This window comes from Sebastes fasciatus, chromosome 15 (assembly GCF_043250625.1).
Source record: "Sebastes fasciatus isolate fSebFas1 chromosome 15, fSebFas1.pri, whole genome shotgun sequence".
Classification (NCBI taxonomy): Eukaryota; Metazoa; Chordata; class Actinopteri; order Perciformes; family Sebastidae; genus Sebastes; species Sebastes fasciatus.
Window position 1 is genome coordinate 7,620,980 of NC_133809.1, and position 19,609 is coordinate 7,640,588.

The 19,609-nt window shown below is 40.0% G+C and overlaps 2 protein-coding genes across 2 annotated transcripts; one reads left to right on the top strand and one right to left on the bottom strand.

The window, feature by feature from the left end:
- The first annotated feature begins 1,153 nt into the window (after positions 1–1,153).
- Positions 1,154–3,552, top strand: dusp23b (dual specificity phosphatase 23b). The gene is made up of 2 exons (XM_074609679.1): positions 1,154–1,880; positions 2,436–3,552. Exons 1-2 carry the CDS (start codon positions 1,611–1,613, stop codon positions 2,619–2,621), a joined length of 456 nt encoding a protein of 151 aa, XP_074465780.1. The 5' UTR covers positions 1,154–1,610; the 3' UTR covers positions 2,622–3,552.
- Positions 3,270–18,770, bottom strand: afdnb (afadin, adherens junction formation factor b). Its single transcript, XM_074609680.1, has 23 exons — positions 18,458–18,770; positions 16,327–16,519; positions 16,015–16,121; positions 15,800–15,918; positions 15,602–15,690; positions 15,372–15,446; positions 15,071–15,276; positions 14,773–14,918; positions 13,877–13,971; positions 13,499–13,770; positions 13,153–13,296; positions 8,453–8,651; positions 8,256–8,347; positions 8,073–8,159; positions 7,272–7,337; positions 7,093–7,166; positions 6,277–6,395; positions 6,045–6,191; positions 5,830–5,924; positions 5,552–5,692; positions 3,847–4,725; positions 3,554–3,632; positions 3,270–3,468 (listed from the first exon to the last, which is right to left on the bottom strand). The coding sequence occupies exons 1-23, from the start codon at positions 18,551–18,553 to the stop codon at positions 3,413–3,415; spliced, it is 3,576 nt and encodes a 1,191-aa protein (XP_074465781.1). The 5' UTR covers positions 18,554–18,770; the 3' UTR covers positions 3,270–3,412.
- Positions 18,771–19,609: the final 839 nt, after the last annotated feature.

A 19,609-nucleotide genomic window follows, 5' to 3' on the forward strand; every position in this document is an offset into this window, starting at 1 on the left:
TTGTATTTAATGTTTACTTTCTGCACTTTCTCACGGTCTCTTAAAATAAATCTGCCAATTAACCTTGTAATGTTAATTTTGTCTTTTTATAGTTTATATTTTTACTTCTTATTTTAGTTTTATATACATCTTATTATGTACTCTATTTATCTGTAGTTATTCAGTCATTTTACTGCACAAAACTAAACTAAACCTTTAAAGGGACTGTTTGTAAGAATCAGAAATGCTTGTTAACAGCGACACCTGTAACCGTTAAGTCAACGAAAGTCAGCGTCGGGCTCACGCTTGTGCTCGCTATACATAGACACGAACGAGCATCGTTCAAAACAGTGAGGCGACACACGTCAGCTAAAATCACAATATCACTCTATATTTCACCTGCTTGGCAGTAATGTTAGCTGACCAGACGGATGTCTCTCCATGAATCACTGCTGATCCTAGTGTTGGCTTTTCCTGCTTCAGCCTCCCGACCGCGGCCGGAGGGAGCAGGGGAGACACCGGCACCCGGTCGGAGACGATAACGTTTCTCGCTGCGGAGCCCTGTCACTTCACAAGACACGGGAAGACTCTGTTGGTCTAGAGGAGCTGCAGCATTTATTTCTGCATAAATGTCCACTGTACATTCACTAGATATTCTCAGAGCTAAACTAACTCTTCTGCAGTGTGGAGTGTGCGCGCATGCACGTGAGAGTGGAGCGAAATAGCGAGAACAAGCGCGGTGTGTGACTGAAGGCAGGCAGGCAGGCAGGCAGGCAGGCAGGCAGGCAGGCAGGCAGGCAGGCAGGCAGGCAGGCAGGCAGAGGAGCAGAGTACAGCAGAGACCCTGGAGACCAAAGCTACGGTCTCCCCTGCGTCCTCCGACCGCGGCCAACACTGTTTTGCAAGACGGGCTTCACTACATATAACTTTGCGGTTTTGGTGCTTCCGTGTAGTTTGTGTTGGAGTCTGAGTCTGAACAGCGTAGCCACGCGCGAGCGCGCATGGGACACCGACCCAGATTGATTTATACGTGTAAGAAGTTACAAACAGTCCCTTTAATACCACAATTTCCATCAAATGCCCTTAAAGGTACAGTGTGTAGGATTTGTCAGCATCTAGTGGTGAGGTTGCAGATTGCGTCTATACCTACATCGGGAGCGGGTGCTCTTCACAGAGTCATCTTACACCGCCATGTTTCTACAGTGGCACACACACACTGTACACACTCTGGCTCTAGAGAGGGCCAATCAAGTTTTCTCGTAGCTCCCCAACACGCTTGGCACACGGGAGAGGCTTCAGTTGGTTGCAATCTCCTCACCTCACCGCTAGATACCGCCAGATCCTACACACTGGACCTTTTAAAACACATTTTCATGGCGGGTTTTCAGCGATTTATTTAGTGTAAAACAAATTAAGTCAATTCAAGACAACTTTATTTGTATAGACAAAAATCACAAATTTGCATCAGGGGGCTTTACGACCTGTACAGCAAACAACACCCTCCGTATCTTTAGTAGCAACCTTCACATCGGATGAGGGAAAAAAAAAAAAAAGAGAGGAGGGATCTGTCACGTGTTCAGAGTATCAAGTAACATTATCTTTCTTTCCTTCCTCCTCTCAGTTTGACCAGCATGGCCTCCGCTCCTCCACACAATTTCTCCTGGGTGGATCCAGACAAACTGGCGGGACTGGCGCTGCCCAGGATGGCATCTGAATACCAGTACCTGCTGGACAACGGGATCAAACACCTGGTTTGCCTGTGTGAGAGAAAACCGCCGTGCTACGACTCGTGCCCAGAGTTACAGCTGCACCACATCAAGATAGTGGACTTTACTCCTCCTTCACCCAGTCAGATTGACAGATTCCTCTCTATCGTGGAAGAGGCCAACTCCAAGGGGGAGGTAAGAGCTCAGTCACATACTTGATAGATTTGCCTGATGTATGGTTATGGTTATAAAGGATTCTCCAGGGTTGAGTCTAGTGTTGCAGACTCACAAAGACACAAGCACTGAAAGCTAAAACGTTTGGCATCAGGTTGACGTGACTTTGACAAAACTCCTGGAACAGTGGAAAGGAAAAACTGTCTTTCACAACCTTGCTGCTCCTCCGAAGTGCATGAATCAAAAAGCATTGGATTACATACTATACATTCATTTTACATTCATCACAGTTATTTTATCAATTAAATGATTCATTATTTGTTCTATAAAATGTCAGAAAATAGTGAAAAATACTTCCCTAAAAATCCAAGATGATGCCTTCAAATTGCTTGCTCTCTCTGATAAAAAGTCTAAAACCCAAACATTTTCAGTTTCACATCACATGAGACGAAGAAACATTTTGTTTTGCAAGTAGAGCTTGTAAATTCCTGTCTGATAGCAGCAACTAATGCGGGATGGGTGTGCTGTGTTACGAAGGATTGAGCTAAATAAATATTGCATTGTTCCCCCCTTCAGGGTGTGGGAGTTCACTGCATGCACGGTCACGGGAGAACAGGGACCATGCTGGCCTGCTACCTGGTGAAGACGAGGAGGATATCGGGGATCGACGCCATCAAGGAGATCCGCGACCTGCGACGAGGCTCCATCGAAACTCACGAACAAGAGAAAGCTGTGGTACAGTTCTATCAGCGCACAAAGTAGCTTTCACAGCAGGAATGAAGGAACTGTTCCGCTTCTGTTAGGAAGCCGAAGTAGCAGTGGGTTTTTGTTTACAGTTAATAAGCATCAAATAAGTGGAAGAAGTGCCTCAATTATATTGTTAAATGAACGCTTTATTATCTATGAATAGGAAGATACAAGAATTAATGTTTATACAGGTGATAAATCAAAAAACTGAATGTCTTAAAACAATACTGAACCACAGTATGTCCCTGGGACACTAAGACAAACATCTCTACAGTAAATAATATATTTAAAGGATGTATTTAGAACCTCACACTGTCTTTTTACATGGTACTGTATATCGTCATTTTGCTTAGCACACGATTACCCTTGTTTCTATAGACACGCTCCTCCTCTGAGGTTTCTGTCAACAAGGCTTTAACCGTCATTTATGCACTGAACGCCAGAGAAAAGAGACGCTGACGCTCCTTGAACGTAAGCTTTTCGGGAGCTGACGCCCTTCTGATTTTCTCTTCCTGGTTTCTGTGAAGAAAAAATGATATTAGCAGGAATACTTGAATTCTATTGATCACTTATGAAGACACTAATAGTAGCCTGTGCTGTTTTGAAATATATTTCTATTTCAAACACTTTTTTTGGAAGAATTAAACTATTATAATACCTCAGTTGTTGTTTTTTTAAATAGACTAAATTAAGAGGCTTGTTGTGATAGTACACAACTGTGCACATACATTTCTGTTATTAAGCCTTCATGAGTAGTAATGCTGTATAAATAGAATATCAATGTTTTACAGCCAAAAAGCTCAAACTCACTCTTTTGATGCCATGTTGTTCAAGTCTTGACTCCATCCAGTCGCTCTTTGATCTGCCAAAAACACGGACATTTTGTACTGTACATAAAATAAGATATCTGACCGACTCTTATGAATAAATGAAGCTATTACTATTACCTGTCTTTGCCTTTGTCTCTGCCTGCTTTTCCAACTCTTTCAGTTCAGTGTTGATGTTCCCAGCAGAGCTCCTCTTGTTCTAAAGATGAGGACAAAATAAATAATTAAACAGAGGTTATTGTGGCTTTTTAAATATCAGCTATTATTATTATTATTCAAATGTATCTATAGTTAACACAGAAGTATTTCTTCTTTGATAAAAGTTATTAAGACTACAATTTTAACATTTTATATTTCTCTCTTAATTTCAGGCAGATAAACACCGATCTTATAAAGTCGGTGTCAAGCGTCACCTGTGTTCTTTCCTCCAGCTGCTGTATCGTCACCATCATGTCCAAATCTTCCTCATCATCCTCCTCTTCATCCTCTCCTCTCTGCTGAATCTCCTGCAGCCTCTTCTGAAACTGCCACTCCAGGCTGATCCGTCGCAGCCGGTCGTTCTCCTCCGCCGTGCGCCTCGCTTTGCCCTGGAGCTCCTGCACCTCCTGCTGCAGGAGCTCCACCGCACGGAGCCTCTGCTGCTCCTCCAGCTTCTCCTGGGCCTCCCTCCTCCACGGGTCACACCGCTCCTGAGGGTCTGTCGGCTTTGGGGGACTCTGCTTCTGCTGAGTGGGAGGCTCTTGGAAGGAGACGTGTTTTGTTGGAGTGATGCTCACTTGGGGTTTTGCAGCTTGATCCCTGCGTGTGGTGGAGGGGTGAAGTGAGGGGTGAAGTGAGGGCTGAGGTAGCTTCTTGGTGGCAGTAATGGGACATGCATAAATATGATCAGCTCTGTTTTTATGTCCATTCACTTTAAGGGTTTGGCTCATCCTCACTGCCAGCAGAGACGAGCTCTGGAAGGTGGAAAGTGGAGGGTTTGTGTTCACTGCTCTGGTTACAGGGATGTCGATGCGTATCGGCTGGTTGGAAGGCGTCGGTGTTGGATGTTGTGAGAAAGGAGTTCTCCAGACACCGGCGCCGCTTGTACGGCTGCCCTGCTGTTGATTTGTAGGAGAACAATGATCTGAGAGGAGGATGTCATGAGTAGAAACACTCGAGCGAATTGGGAAAGATGAATAGTGGCTCATGGTTTGCTTGGCACGCTGCTCCTTCTGCTCCCACAAGTTCTGCCTTTTGTCCAGCAGGGGGCCTCCACCGTCCACACACAGGTTCTCCTGAGACAGAGCTTGGCGCTAGGAGGATAAATATAGAGATTTTTGTACCATTTACCTTCTTGTATTTATTATTTTATGAGCAATCAGTGGTGGAAGAATCTATTAATTCAGTAAAAATAACAGTACAACAATGAAAAAGTACTTACAAGTAAAAGTCCTGCTTTTAAAATCTTACCGAAGTAAAAGTACACAGTATTACCAGCAAAGTAGTAGTACTACAGTTAGATAGTTTAATCCAGTGGTTCCCAACCTGGGGGTCAGGCCCCTCCAAAAGGTCAGAAGATAAATCTGAGGGGTCGTCAGATGATTAATGGGACAAGAAACGAGTATTCATACTTTGGATTTTTTTTCTAATCTTTGCTTTTTTTTAAAAAGAAGAAAAAAAAATATTTTGGTATGTTCAGATTATAAAAAAAATTGGATAAATTGAACAGTTGAAATAAAACCATCTGAAATGTTTGGATAGAATTGCTAGTAGGGAAGAAGGGACAACTTTTTGTAAGGGGTCACAAGCCAAAGATGTTGGGAAGCACTGTATTAATCTTTAACAATGTATTTAATTGTTTAATATGTTTTTTATGTGAATTCTTCATCTGAAATGTAACTATATCTCTCAGATAAATGTAGTGGAGTAAATAGTTCAATATTTCCCTCAGACATGTAGTGGAGTAGAAGTATAAATTAGCATAAAATGAGAATATGACAGTAAAGTACATATATACCTCTAAAAAGTACACCGCTTGAGTAAATGTTCTTAGTTACTTTCCACCAATATGTCGGCTTTTCCTTGGTTTAGTAAATAGTAAATCTTATAATATGGTTCCAGAGGGACATTAAGACTTACCATGAATGTCCTCTTACTGGAGTTGTGTCCATCTAAAGGCCTCACAGACACTTTGAATGTCTGCTGTGGTCGACTGCGTTCAGATGAGTTCTTGTCCTGAGATTTAGGGGTCGGAAGTGTCAAGTATTCCCTGTGAAATGTCTGAAAACAGACATACAAAAAGGTCATTTTGTGACACAAATTGAGTTAAAAACAATACATTCTTGTTTGGGTATTTAGCCAACACTCTTCTTTATAGTGACTGAATGTTTTATAAATGGAATTAAATGGAGACTCACATCAGCACAGAGGTTGACGCTGGAGACAGCAGCTACGTTGTTCCCTCTCACGACCGGGTCTACAGGTTCATCTCCATCCTCGGGGGAGAAATCTGCTGAAATAAGGAGAATATAAATACACTGGAGTTGTACTTATGACTCACCCTCAAGCATTGGACATATTTAAGGTATTTACTGTACGAGCACAGCAGTGATTAAAACAGAAGTGCACCCACAGGTCATGTTGGGGTTGGAGCGAAAAAGTTGTCTGTTTCTCTGCATCATCTGCTCTTTAGTCCTTCTGCTGCCTCCGTGGAGCTGCTCTGAGGGACCAGGATCCACAACGCTGTACAGCATGAGCGCTTTACCGTTAGGCTTATCGCCTGGTGAAGCAAGAAAAGGTCTAAATTAAGTCATGAAGAGCAGAAAGTAAAAAAAAACAATAGTTTTTATTATGTATTTATTTACCTGTAGTCCTTTCTGGGGTCGGTTCACTCAGCAGAGCCCCCAGGCCGTGGTAGCTCGCTCCAAACTTTGCAACCTGTAAGGTCACAACGGGGCCGGTTTGCATCATGATAGCTGCTGCCCTAAATCAATAGAACAATATTATATTATATTTCAGACTGTGTAGCCTTTCATACTTTTTATTACAATATCTGGGACTTGATCTGAGAATAAAATAAGAACTCTTTTGTGTTGAATGAGTTTTTAAAGTCAAGACTACGCTGCTGTCACCTGTTTTGAATTTGAAATCTGTTCCATGGGGAAAAATACTTTATATTGGTTCAGTATGTGCATATCTAGATAATATTGTCCCACCAAACACATGGTTGTTTATGTCATTACTTTTATTTCATGACATTTTCTGGAACAAAAACGAATAAAAGGAAAAAGTCTACTACATGCATGCTAGCTGCTCTGAGGGTGAATTTAATTTAATTTTCTATAGATATCACGATAATATAGTTATCTGTTTGATAAACATTATTTATTCATTTTTTACATTTTTCTGTAGATATTGCAATAATATTGTTTTCCGTCTGAAAGCATTATTTATTTATTTATTTTAAATTTTCTATAGATATGATAAAATTGGTTAATGAATGTGTGTGCAAAATCTTATGGCAATCCATCTAATAGTTGTTGAGGTATTTCAGTCTACACCAAAGTGGTGGAATGATTGACCAACAGACCGATGATGCCATTCCTAGAGTCACGCTGCTCACGTGTTTAAACACATAAACTTTTACTAGCCAGTTGTATAACAGGCCGTTATGTAGCTACCTTTCCTGGCTGAGGCCGACCAGACTTTGACCGTCTACACTCAGCAGCTGATCCCCAGCTGTCAACCTGCCATTCTGCACAAAGTAGAGATTTTATCCATTATTTCAATCTTTCCTTGAAAAATCAAATTATTCTGCACATCTCAAGTGAAGTTGAATAACAAATGTGTTGGATCTCACCATTTCAGCCGGTCCTCCCTTGACAATAGATTTGATATAAATCCCAAGGTTTCCTCGCCCTGCTCCCTGTGGCAAAACAAGAGAGAGGACACTCATGAGAAGAAACTAGGGCTGTCAAAGTTAACGTGATAACGCGTTAACGCAAATATGTTTTAACGCCATTCATTTCTTTAAGGCATTAACGCAATCAGTCTTTCGGAAAAGATGCTGGCATCATATGAAACTTGCGCTAAATTTTGACGAGGAAAAACATGGTCATTTTTAAAGGGGTCCCTTGACCTCTGACCTCAAGATATGTGAATGAAAATGGGTTCTATGGGTACCCACGAGTCTCCCCTTTACAGACATGCCCACTTTATGATAATCACATGCAGTTTGGGGCAAGTCATAGTAAAGTCAGCACACTGACACACTGACACCCGTTGAGTTTGCCATGTTATGATTTGAGCATATTTTTATGCTAAATGCAGTACCTATGAGGGTTTCTGGACAATATTTGGCATTGTTTTCTGTTGTTAATTGATTTCCAATAATAAATATATACATAGATTTGCATAAAGCAAACATATTTGTCCACTCCCATGTTGATAAGAATATTAGATACTTGACAAATCTCCCTTTAAGGTACATTTTGAACAGATAAAAAATGTGCAATTAATTTGCAATTAATCACGATTAATTATGGACAATCATGCGATTAATCGCGATGAAATATTTTAATCCATTGACAGCCCTAGTTGAGACATTTAGCAGATAGTTTTGGTGTTTTAATAGTTCAGATTTTTTTGGTAGAATTGTCACCTTAGCAGCCACAATGCTGACCCCCATCCCACTGTTCAGAGGTTTGTTCAGTGTGATCGTCACCATCTCTGGCTCTCTGTGTGCTGCCTATTGAAGAAAACATAAATAAATGCTCAATAAATGTTTTATTCTTTGTTAAAATTCAATCACATTTCAACATATAATCATGTGTTTTTTTCTTACCAAGTACGTGCTCTCTGCAGAGGAAGTTGGTTCACTGAAGTGCACGGTCCAGTCACCTTTGGAGTTCGGCTGGGATGTTAAAGAGCAGAGACCTGGAGGAGAAACAACCCATCTTATGTGTGTTCATCTTAGATACAAGACATCCCTGTTATTCTACAGTATGTTTCACGTTTTGCAAATATGACAGAAACACAAACCTTTCCGGCAAATTGGCTCAAAAAACTCCCTAAACCCTGGAGGGATTCCTCTCACGGTGTCACAGGAGTATCCTCCCTCCGGCAGCAGGAAGGGCAGGTGTAGGTCGAGGCTCTCCTCCAGCTGGATGTCCCGTCCTTCGCTCCGAGTCAGGTTATCTGCCGAGGCCTCCGCCGCCGCCACTACAGCATCGATCAAATCCTGCAGCGAGGAGGACGACAAGTGGATCAGACAGCGGAAATATTTCAGGAAAAGGTCGTTCCTAGCGTATGGATTGGCATTTGTCATTCTGTGACAAGGCTTCAGGGAAGAGACATCCAATCTGTCTGCTGTGACCCTCAGCAAAATACTGAAGACCTTCATGCAGAGGAAGCTGACCTCCCTGGAGAGGTAGAAAAGTACAACATTAAAGTAATGTTGAACTAATATGGTCCTGGTGATTGACTGAAGCAGAAGTTCCAGTAGAAACTGTTAATCGTCATTGGTGTAAAGTAAGCAAGGACTTTTACTCAAGGACTGTACAGGTACAGTTTTGAGGTATTTTTACTGTACTTGACTATTTTCACTTGATGCTCCTATTTCACTACATTTCAGAGGGAAACACTGTACTTTTCATTCATGTACTTTAACTGAGCTATTAACTTTGCATACTAACATTTAACATACGAAGCCTACAATCATCTTATAGAATATAATGCATTGTTATAGCTGAAACTACCCAACAATATGTAATGTAGTTAAAAGCTCCACCTCTAAAATGATTAAAGTCCTGTTTACATAGAAATGCATCTGCAATTATCTTATAATATAATAATAATAATAATAATAATAATGCTGCATAATGAGAACTTTGGATACTTTAAATACAATTTGTTGATTATTTTTACATAAGCCTGCTTTTAGACTTGTTATTGAGTATTTCTACGTTGTATTGACTTAAAGGGCCCATATCCTGCTCATTTTCAGGTTCATGCTTGTATTTTGTGTTTCTACTACAACATGTTTACATGCTGTAATGTTAAAAAAAAACTTTATTTTCCTCATGCTGTCTACCTGAATATGCCTGTATTAATCCTCTGTCTGAAACGCTCAGTTTTAGCGCATTTTGACGGAATTGCAACGGAATTGCGTTGCTAGGCAACAGCTTGGGTCCATGTGTATTTCCTGTCAGCTGATGTCATTCACATACACTGCAACCAGGAATAAACTGGGACACATTCAGAATGTTTACGTTTAAAACTGTGTCGAGGGTCTAAATATTGTATATTTGTGACATCACAAATGGGCAGAAATCCTGACAGCTTGTTTCAACTGCAGAGTTTCTGAATACGGGCTGTGTGTATTTCCCAGTGCTTTCACAGTATTTATATAGGACTTGAGCCTGCTTTATAATAAAAAAAAAAAACGTGAAAATATCACTTTTTTGAAATATGGGACCTTTAAGAAAAATGTCTAAATACTTCCTGTCATCACTGGAAGTAGCAGTTTACTTGTTGTGGCAGTAGTAGTAGCAGTAGTAGCAAAGAATGTATTTTGCCAAGAAGTGAAAGTCAATTGTTCGTTCCATTGCACCATCAGCGCCCAGCAGCAAAGCTACACTTCCGCCATTTTGGACTGAAAGTGACTACCGGACGCCAGTGAAACATCCGCCGTACAAAGTAAAACTAAATTATTTCTATTCTGTTGTCATATTCTACCGAAATGGTCCGCGTTGAACTTGTATATTAAACTAATAATGATAAAATATTATAATTATATGAATTTTCAGTGCAAAATTGCATCAGCGGCTGTTGTAAAAAAACAAAAAACACTGGGGTTCATCATCTTGTTGCTTCTATACTCTTTGGTAGCAGTGTAATTCTAATACCTGCAGCACCTGTAGCAGGTGTGTGGCAGCAGTTCTCTCTAAAAGTCAAGTTCAATAGCTTATATTAGCTATATTAATATTTGAGGGGTTCAACTCAGCTAGTAGCTAGTAGTTGTAGTAGTGATACTAGCTAACTGCAGTAATACTCGTATATGTTAGTTTATATACTGTATGTTTACATAGATAATACCCTCCCACTGCTGCTGCTAACGGTTCTCTACTGTTTCTGTTAGCCGTTGGTTAGCTAACTATGCTAACTATGCTACACCAACTGCTGCTAACGTTTCCTTCAGTTTGGGAGTTTCCTGTCCTGATGTCAACAACCTGTGACCGGTCGCAATACTTCAGCAAACTAAGTAAGTGTGCTGCTTGATGCTGATATTAATTTAATTAATGTGAGTTGATGTTTTAGGTATGTTCAGTTGGTGTTTGGATAAGCTAGCTAACACTATGAGGCTGCTAACGGCTGCTAACGGCTGCTAACGGTTACTAACGGCTGCTAACGGCTGCTAATGGTTACTAACGGCTGCTAACAGTTACTAACGGTTACTAAGGGCTGCTAGCTAACACTCTCCCGCTCTCTTGTGGTTGATAATGTTATTTTCTGTTGGACCTTTGCTGGCTGCTTTATGCTTTAATGCTGCTATTTACACATAGTATTTGCATTGGCATCACATGTGAATCATTTTCTTGTTGTGAGTGAGCTCATTTTGTTTGGTTGCTTGGCGTATAGGGCTTAGTTTGACCATATTTTTATTTATTTATTCATTTATTTTTTATTTTTTTCAATCTTTTACTTACCTCCAACGTTCAGGACATGGACATGGCTTGCTTAGATATTGCAGTGGCTGGGACTAGACACTCTAAATGGTTTAATTGTATCATACTAGCTAATAGGAAAAATAGATGAATAAATGACAACCGTAGCTCTTAGGTATTTGTCTTGGAATACTAATGGCATTAACGAACTGTCAAAACGTAAAAAGGTACTTAACTACCTGAAAAATCATAAAATAGATGTAGCTCTGTTACAGGAGACCCACTTAACGGATGCTGAACATGCCAAACTGACCCGTCAATGGCAGGGGCAGATCTTTTATTCATCCTTCACATCCCTATCTAGGGGAGTTGCCACTTTAATAGGTAAAAATGTCCCTTTACATGTGGTTAACGTTGAGAAAGACAAACAGGGCAGATATTTGATAATTAAAGGCATTACATTACTTAATATTTATGGCCCAAACTATGACTGCCCACAATTCTTCCAAAGTTTGTTTTAAATAGTATGCCATGTTATATTATTATCTTTAGCATGAACTAGCCTCATGCAACTCGTATAAAGTCACATAACTAACGTTAGCATCTGTTTGTCTAACAGTCGTTCATAAAGGTTTTTTAACACTGCAAAACATACCACTGTTTTGAAGTTATTACCCAAAGACTCTTCCAACTAGCTAGCTGTTAACTGCATACAAATAGTATTAATTTTTTATTGTATTTATTTGTTTAATTTAATGTTTTTTAAAGGTCCCATATTATAAAAAAGTGAGATTTTCATGTTTTTTTATGATAAAGCAGGCTTAAGTCCTATATAAATACTGTGAAAGTATTGAAACACTCAATTCACAAGGAAATACACACAGTCCGTATTCAGAAACTCTGTATTTGAAACAAGCTGTCGGATTTCTGCCCATTTGTGATGTCACGAATATACAATATTTAGACTCTTGTCACAATTTTAAACGTTCTAAATGTGTCCCAGTTTATTCCTGTTGCAGTGTATGAAAATGTCATCAGCTGACAGGAAGTACACATGGACCCAAGCTGTTGCCTAGCAACGCAATTCTGTTGCAAATCCGTCAAAATGCGCTAAAACGGAGCGTTTCAGACAGAGGGTAAATACAGGCATATTCAGGCTGACAGTATGAGGAAAATAAAGTTTTTTTTGAACATTACAGCATGTAAACATGTTCTAGTAGAAACACAAAATACAAGTATGAACCTGAAAATAAGCTTAATATGGGACCTTTAACCAAGTTGCAACTGTATTTCCTAACCCTAAACAAAGATGGGAGCTGGGAACGAAATAGCTATCTCCTTGCTTGTTTTGTACCACTCAAGAAAAAATACAAAATGCATTATTGTGTGTGAAAATATAGAAAGAATGAATATAGGAGTCTCTAATGTAAGTTACATGAGAGGCACAAACTGAGGCTAATTTATCATGTGCACAATGGTGCTTTCATGCTGTTTGTATTCATCATGGTGGCATGTGATGTTTGTTTGAGTATAAATGCTGTGGGCTGAATTGTGGCATATTTCCTACTAGATTGCTGCAGTTGTTTTGGATGATAAACCCAGGCTCTACTAGAGGGCAGTATTGTATGTGACTGTTGTCTTGCACACAGCCCATTCACAAGATGATTTCTTTTCATTTCTTAATTTATTGTATTATTGGCAAAATGGGAAACTCAACATGGCTTTTGTCACACACAGTAGAGGTAGTCACACACCCCATATTCAGGAAAATATTTCACTCAAAGGCAATGGGTTTATGTGACAACTCGCTTTACTATTCTTCATATATTATTCATTATCATATTCATCATTGTTAATTATTAATATAATTAAATCTATACTGCTGAGCTCCTGTTCTGTGCCTGCTGCTACTACTTTACAAACCTTAAGCCTATATCTATTCGACCGGCTATTCCTCTGGATATTAAACAACCCATGCAAGGATTTGTCCCAAAAAGCAGCATCATAGTTGTTGCTTCAAACAGGGAAAACAGCAGAGACATGAGGGGATTGAAAAACAGATGAAAAACTACTCACAGTAGGGATGTGAGGCTCATTGTTTGCATAGAGGTAGCCTGATAGCAACGTCTGCAGCTGCAGTGAGTTCAACTTGAAACAGGTATTCTGGATGGCCTTCACGTCTTTCATTGAATATTTGCTCATGGTCAGGAGCGTGGTTGTCTAGAAACAGCCAGGCAATGCTATTTTAACAGCTTGTAGAAATGTGTGCTCTGACATGGAAATAAAAGCTGAGATAAAAGCTGCAAAGCATAAACAAGATCAGAAATGAATGTGCATATTGGTGGTAGAAGACACCAATTCCATATTTAATTTTTCAGTTTTATTTTTCACTAATATTCATGAAGTGCAGGGAAGGACCGACCTGGATGATGTGTCCGAGGTGACAGTCAGCAGCCAGCTCTAGGCCCTGCCTCTCCGCCCAGGCTTCGATGGCCGTGAGCCTCTGGCGGAGAGCAGCGCCCCAGTAGTGGGAGCGCAGGCCTGGAGAGTTGGCCTCTGGGCTCATCAGATGGTTGAAGAGCCAGATGCTGATGAAGTGGAAGAGTTGGGAAAAGAGCTGGATGGTTAGGGCAGGGTTGACCCGGCAGCGGCGTAAAAGAGACATGGCGTTCATCAAGGTGTTCAGCACCATCTCTGCAACAGGCAAGATACAAGTTTATAGTAGTTGACCGGGGAGGCGACATCAGCTCTTCCAAGAGATAATTGTTACTGTAGTATTTATGAATAAAAAAACATTTACCTATACCAGCTGGCAGTGCACCGTGTTGCTCAGGATCAATCCAAAAAGTTGGCAAGTGCTTCCTTAACTCATTCTGTAGACACTGTAGCAGACAACTAATAAAAAACACACATAAAAACAAAAACTATTTATTTAAACTAAAAATATTTCTGGTTTCTTTACTCCTCTATGACAGTAAACTGAATATCTTTGAGTTGTGGATAAAACAAGACATTTGAGATTTTATAGAACAAACACATCTGTTGCCAATATGCACAATACTGGGTGACGTATTTGGACGATATTTGGCAGATAATTCATTGTCTACAGACAATATTTCCAGACAAAGTAGGAAGAAAAGTGCATGTTGACATAACACAGTGTTAGAAGTTCTTGTGTATACTGTATGGTTGGAATTTGTGAGATCAGGGTCGCTATTGCAGTTGGAAAGAATCTATTTTTAAAGCAGTTTGTTTTGGTGGCTAGAGACTTGTCGTGTCTTTAACGTGAAATTCACACCAGGCAGCGGCGAAGTACAGCTCGCCACAATAATTAGTGTTTTCTGCGGCTGGAATGCATGTTCATGTGTTTAATGTGGGAAGACATTCTTTGTAACATAGGTCAACATGTCACAGGAGTCACAGGATCTGTTTACTGATTGGCTGCGGGCGCTCTCTGGCGGGAGCGGCCACCTCAGCTTTCCAAAGACATTGCTTGGCAGCGTTCCACAGGCCACAATTTGCCACTGCCCTGGTGTGAATTCAGCATAAGAGGGCAAAGGCTTGAATAGGTAGATAGCTGGCTAAGCAGGCTCACTTATGATTTTAGCTGCACTTTTGATGACATGTTTTCAATACTGTGACTCCGATGGGATTTAAATGATCTGAATCTCTGTGGTCAGGTCTTGTCGTCTGTACCTGTAAGCTTTGTGCACCAGGTGGGACAGATCCAGCTGACTTTGCTGTGTGAGCGAGCTGAGGTCCTTGTCATGCTTGAGGAAGTTCAGCAGCTCAGAGGAGTTGGCCATCCAGAAGGCGAGAGCACCGGCGATGGCCTGCTGCATCTGCAAGGCAAATATAGCAGCAGTGTCATGTAAGCTCACAGAACATCTGGCAGATGTGACTTTTAGGTGTTTTTTTTTGGCATGATGTTTGCTTATAAATTACATCTTTTATTGTGCAATTATAAGAGAAGACAGAGGTTTCTTGTACTTGCCTGGATGACCTTCCCTGTCATGGCCACCATTTTGTTTGCGATCGAAGTTACACTTTGTGTCTTCCCCGAGGGTGGAGAGCCTCGCTTGTGTTGGCGTCGCAGAGCAAAGCGTCCCACGACATAGAGGATGTATGCGGGGGAGAGCTTGAAATGAACTGTGGAGCTGTTGGTGTAATTTATGACTGCAGATAGGAAGGCTTCCTCGGCTGTAATGTAAAAGACACCAGCAGGGGGCAGGAGGACATTATGACAAGTATTGAAATAACACGGTGGAAGAAAACCTTTCTTGTTTCATACTCACAGTTATCACAGAATTGAATTCCAATTGGTAATCCAGGTTGATCAGAAAAATTCAGATTTTCTGTGTGCTTTCCTCCTGCATTTTAGCAAAGAGAAATCTTTTTGTTTATATAATATAGTCCTTATTGATTGTAAGTTAAATATGCCTGAACTGAATGAATGGAAAGTACATGGTCTTATGAGACTGCAATGTCCATTTATCATTTCTATTTTTATTTTCAGATTACGTACCCGGGGCAGCCTGCCTCTGTGGGTGGCTCTTTTTTGTCTCATGGTTAGACACACAAATGCTGTTGTTGTTCAGTAGCTTTTCAGTTGACCTGGATATTTGTTTAAAAATGTGGATGTTATTCTTCTGACCGTTAGGCAGGCCTGAAGCAAGCAGTCTGGAAAATAAAAAATGTGATGGTGAACAATGAAACATTTTACCCCTTCTCATCCTCTGAAACCTTGTCAGTTGCTTTAGTTTTGTTCTTTTTCTCTTTTCTTGACAGCGTCCTCTTGAAGCTTTGGATCACGCCTCCTTTTTCCTTCTCGTGACAGTTTTCCTTTATTGTTCAACACACATAAAAAAAAGAACATAGATGTGAGATTATGTGAAGAGAGAGTGAAACTGCAGACTGAATTAATGGTTTGATGGGTACCTCCAAACTCTTCTTGTCTTTCTTGAGCACAAAACGTCCTTCTCTGTTGTCTGTGTTCCAGTTTAATTGGACAACCAAAGGTCTCTCATCCAGATCCAGTTTACGTTCTTATTCAACATACAAAACACAGAAAATTGGTCAGAGCGTATTCTTAAATGTCTAGCTCTATTTTTCCTGCAATGTGTGAAACCCAAAGTGTTGCCATACTTTACTGTATGTGTAGTAGGGTCGGGGAAAAAACTATGAATCACGTTTTTTTTACGATTTTGAAATTGAACAAACAATATACAGTATTTTGAGTCGAATGATTACCTTTACTGGCGTGGATCTCATACAGGGAATAAGTAGTAGTCAGCATTTTCATGTCAGGCCTGAACTTCTCTGAAAGCGTTTCAACGACCTCGCGAGTTGAAGAGTTGCTGCAAACACGCAGGCACTTTGTGGCCACGTTTCCTCCGACATGATCCTCAAAGTAGAAGCGCATCACACCATGAAAGTCCAAGTTCTGCCAGAAAACCGGTTTAGTTTTTAACTGTGTCCACTGTTTTCTGTTCCTTTAATTTGAACAATTTTCTACCTTTCATAAAGTGTGGTGAAACCATATTGTTGAATAGGCTTTGAGAATGAAAAAGCCAATCTTCACTTTTTATAAAATGCTGCTCTGGGTTTAGGAATTTAAAAAGCTTTCGAGATGTCCCTGAAAAACCTTCCCAAGTGCTGTCGGACTCTAAAATGATACCAGGTAATATGAATTATAATCAGTTAAACCTTACTCCACTTGCCCTTCTTGTATTAAACCAAACAATCAACCAACCATTCATTGAGCTTTAAATCTCACCATAAAAACAGGAATGCAGTCGATACCATTCGAGAAAATCAGCATTATGAGATTTGTAGTTGTTAGGACTTAATAAAAAGTAACATATCACAACAACATGGGCTGTAAATCAGATCCGAGTGGTTGAGAAGATGTAAATTGCACCAAACACTAACACTGATCAACACTGATAACTATCCTACTTGTGTTCGGATTAGTGGTAGTATTTCTATTACGGTAGTTTTTCTGTTACTTCTCTCAGTTTCACAATTACAACTCCATGCTGTCCACACTGCTGAGAGTTGATTTAGGGCTGCAGCTAACCATTATTTTTGTCATCGATTCATTATTGGCTAATCGCTGCAGCTCTAGACTTCTGTGTTTACATGTGATCAGGATGTTGCCCTGTAATTCGGGGATGTGGTGTACCCATAGACTGGAAAGAGAGGTAAAGTCCCGCCCCTTCCTGTGGACCCCATGGGACCTTATTTTGGAAATATTATGTATGTATGTCAACAGCGAGAGATACATCTTTTTTTGATCCTGTTTGAATTGCGCCATTAATCACACATGATATTTGTCAATTTAAAACATAATTCTGCAAGTCAAGAAAGTTGCAGTTTGTCGTAGGTTTGTTGTAGTATCATTTAGTTGTTTTTTTTAAACCGCTCAGTGAACTACATCTCTCGTCTCGCACAGTATACGTCACCAACACTAGCTAGCGAGCTAACTTCCCTATGTTCCACGCACAAATGAAACGTTATCTTACCTGACATGTTTTATCCAGCGACTCCTGGTCTTTATATCAGCCGGAAAGAGAAAGAACGATCAGACCCGTTGCTGGTGTGAGTACATCCCAGTACCAAACACAGAGGCAAAATAGCTTCAGAGAGAAAGACGTCACTTACGCGACTTTTAGGTGTATCGTCTTTCTAATTACGTATTTTCACAGTCTGATACTTCAACAGTTTTACGACTTTCTTGACTTGCAAAATTATGTTTTTAATTGACAAAACATTATATGTGTGATTCATGGCGCAATTCAAACGGATTCAAAGAAATATTTGTCTCTCGCCGTTGACTACCGTCCATATTTTTTCCAAAATAAGGTCCCATGGTGGTCCACAAGAAGGGCGAGACTTTGCCTCTCTATTGGATACTCAAGGATTAACACAGTGAATGAGGATCAATTACACACCAGACAGTAAAAGATCAGTTAAAGGAATCACAAGAGACACTTCAATGCTTCAGCTGCTGTGAGCCATATATTCAAATCCACCTCTTTAGCCCCATTTATATGAGCTGAAAGTATATGAATCTAATAGGTGCTTTATTGTAGATATATATAAGATATGAGATTAGTATTAGGAGTAAAAGTATAGAATCTCACAAAATGGAAATACACAAGTAGTATCCCATTACCTCAAAACTACTGCATACTAAAGTACAGTACATAAACCGTAGTTAAATGTACTTGGATGGGTGTATATGTGTGTTATAAATACAACTTTACATCTAAAGGTACATCTAAAACTGTGGCATTGTGAGAATAAAAGTTAATACAAACTTAAACAGAGAGTTTAAATGGTGTACATGAACCCTGTCTGATGTCTGCAGGCGACTCACCTCATCAGGTTGATTAATTTCAAACAAGTCCAGTCTGTTGTTGTTCCACTGTCTGATGATTTTGGCTAATTTCTCTCGTTCTTCCTCCTCCGGCATTTTCCACCAATTAACCTCAAAGTTTCTATCTGACTGGCTGCTGTCTCCAGAAAACGACAAGGAGGAATATCCTGTGACAGAAAAGTCCTGGGTATTGTATCTATTAGGACGCCACCCCTTCTTCAGTCTATTCCCCGTTAGTTATAAACTCATTGTACTGTGCAGTGAGTTCTTAAAACCTAATTGCGTACTTCATCCCCACATCCACATCCCCTCTCCAAGCCCCCACACCCCTCTGCCCTCATTTAAGGGGTCACTGCATCTTCGTTATGTGAGGCAAACAGTTTCCTCATCATAATCCGTCCCAAATGATTCCCATCTCTATTTCCAAATTTAATCTGTCATTTTCTTTTTAATCGTCTTCATATCATTTCCATGAGCGAAAAGTGCATGTTTTGCTTTCTCACGAGGGTTTACTGGTGCAACTTTTTACCTGTATTTATAAACTATTATAGTGTATTTTAACCCTGCTGCAGAAGTCATCATGTGATGCTGACAATCACCATGAGAGATTTCCATCCTCCTTTTTGCAGATAATTTTACGCTTGAGGGAATCCTACTTCTCATGCATACCAGTGATTTTCAACACAATTTATGGTTACATGTCTTCCCATTCAGTCATTCATTGACTATGTATGTAGGGCAGCTTTTGTTGGCTGCTGTGAAGCTTTCTGGGTAAACCTACAATGGAACAAAAGCCTTAACAAAAACCAACCCTCAATTAGATATACAGTATATCATTTAAAAAACTGAACAATCAAGGGTATTGTTGTCTGGATGTTGGGAAATGCAGAGAAGACGCCTTTTATTGGGAGAAACGTGATAGTTTTTGCTGTGATGATCCATACGAGAAACAGATACAATCAGCATAATTCCTTTTATTTGCATTTATTAAATAGAAAAAGTGCATAACTCTGTCAAGGTTACATAATCTTCCACATTTATAAAAGAAAAACAGTTTAGAAATTTTATAGTTTTTTAAACAAATTTTATAACAGAATCTGGATCTGCATTAAATTGACTGATGTGGCCATGATTTCTGGAGGATGAATATTC

Excerpts from the sequence above, each read along its gene's own strand:
- dusp23b (XM_074609679.1), top strand. The coding sequence starts at position 1,611 with ATGGCCTCCGCTCCTCCACACAATTTCTCCTGGGTGGATCCAGACAAA. Across the intron at positions 1,881-2,435 it reads AGGCCAACTCCAAGGGGGAG|GGTGTGGGAGTTCACTGCAT; the intron begins GTAAGAGCTCAG and ends TCCCCCCTTCAG.
- afdnb (XM_074609680.1), bottom strand. The coding sequence starts at position 18,553 with ATGCCGGAGGAGGAAGAACGAGAGAAATTAGCCAAAATCATCAGACAG. Across the intron at positions 15,447-15,601 it reads ACAGAGGCAGGCTGCCCCGG|GAGGAAAGCACACAGAAAAT; the intron begins GTACGTAATCTG and ends GCTAAAATGCAG. Across the intron at positions 4,726-5,551 it reads CCAGTAAGAGGACATTCATG|CGCCAAGCTCTGTCTCAGGA; the intron begins GTAAGTCTTAAT and ends TTATCCTCCTAG.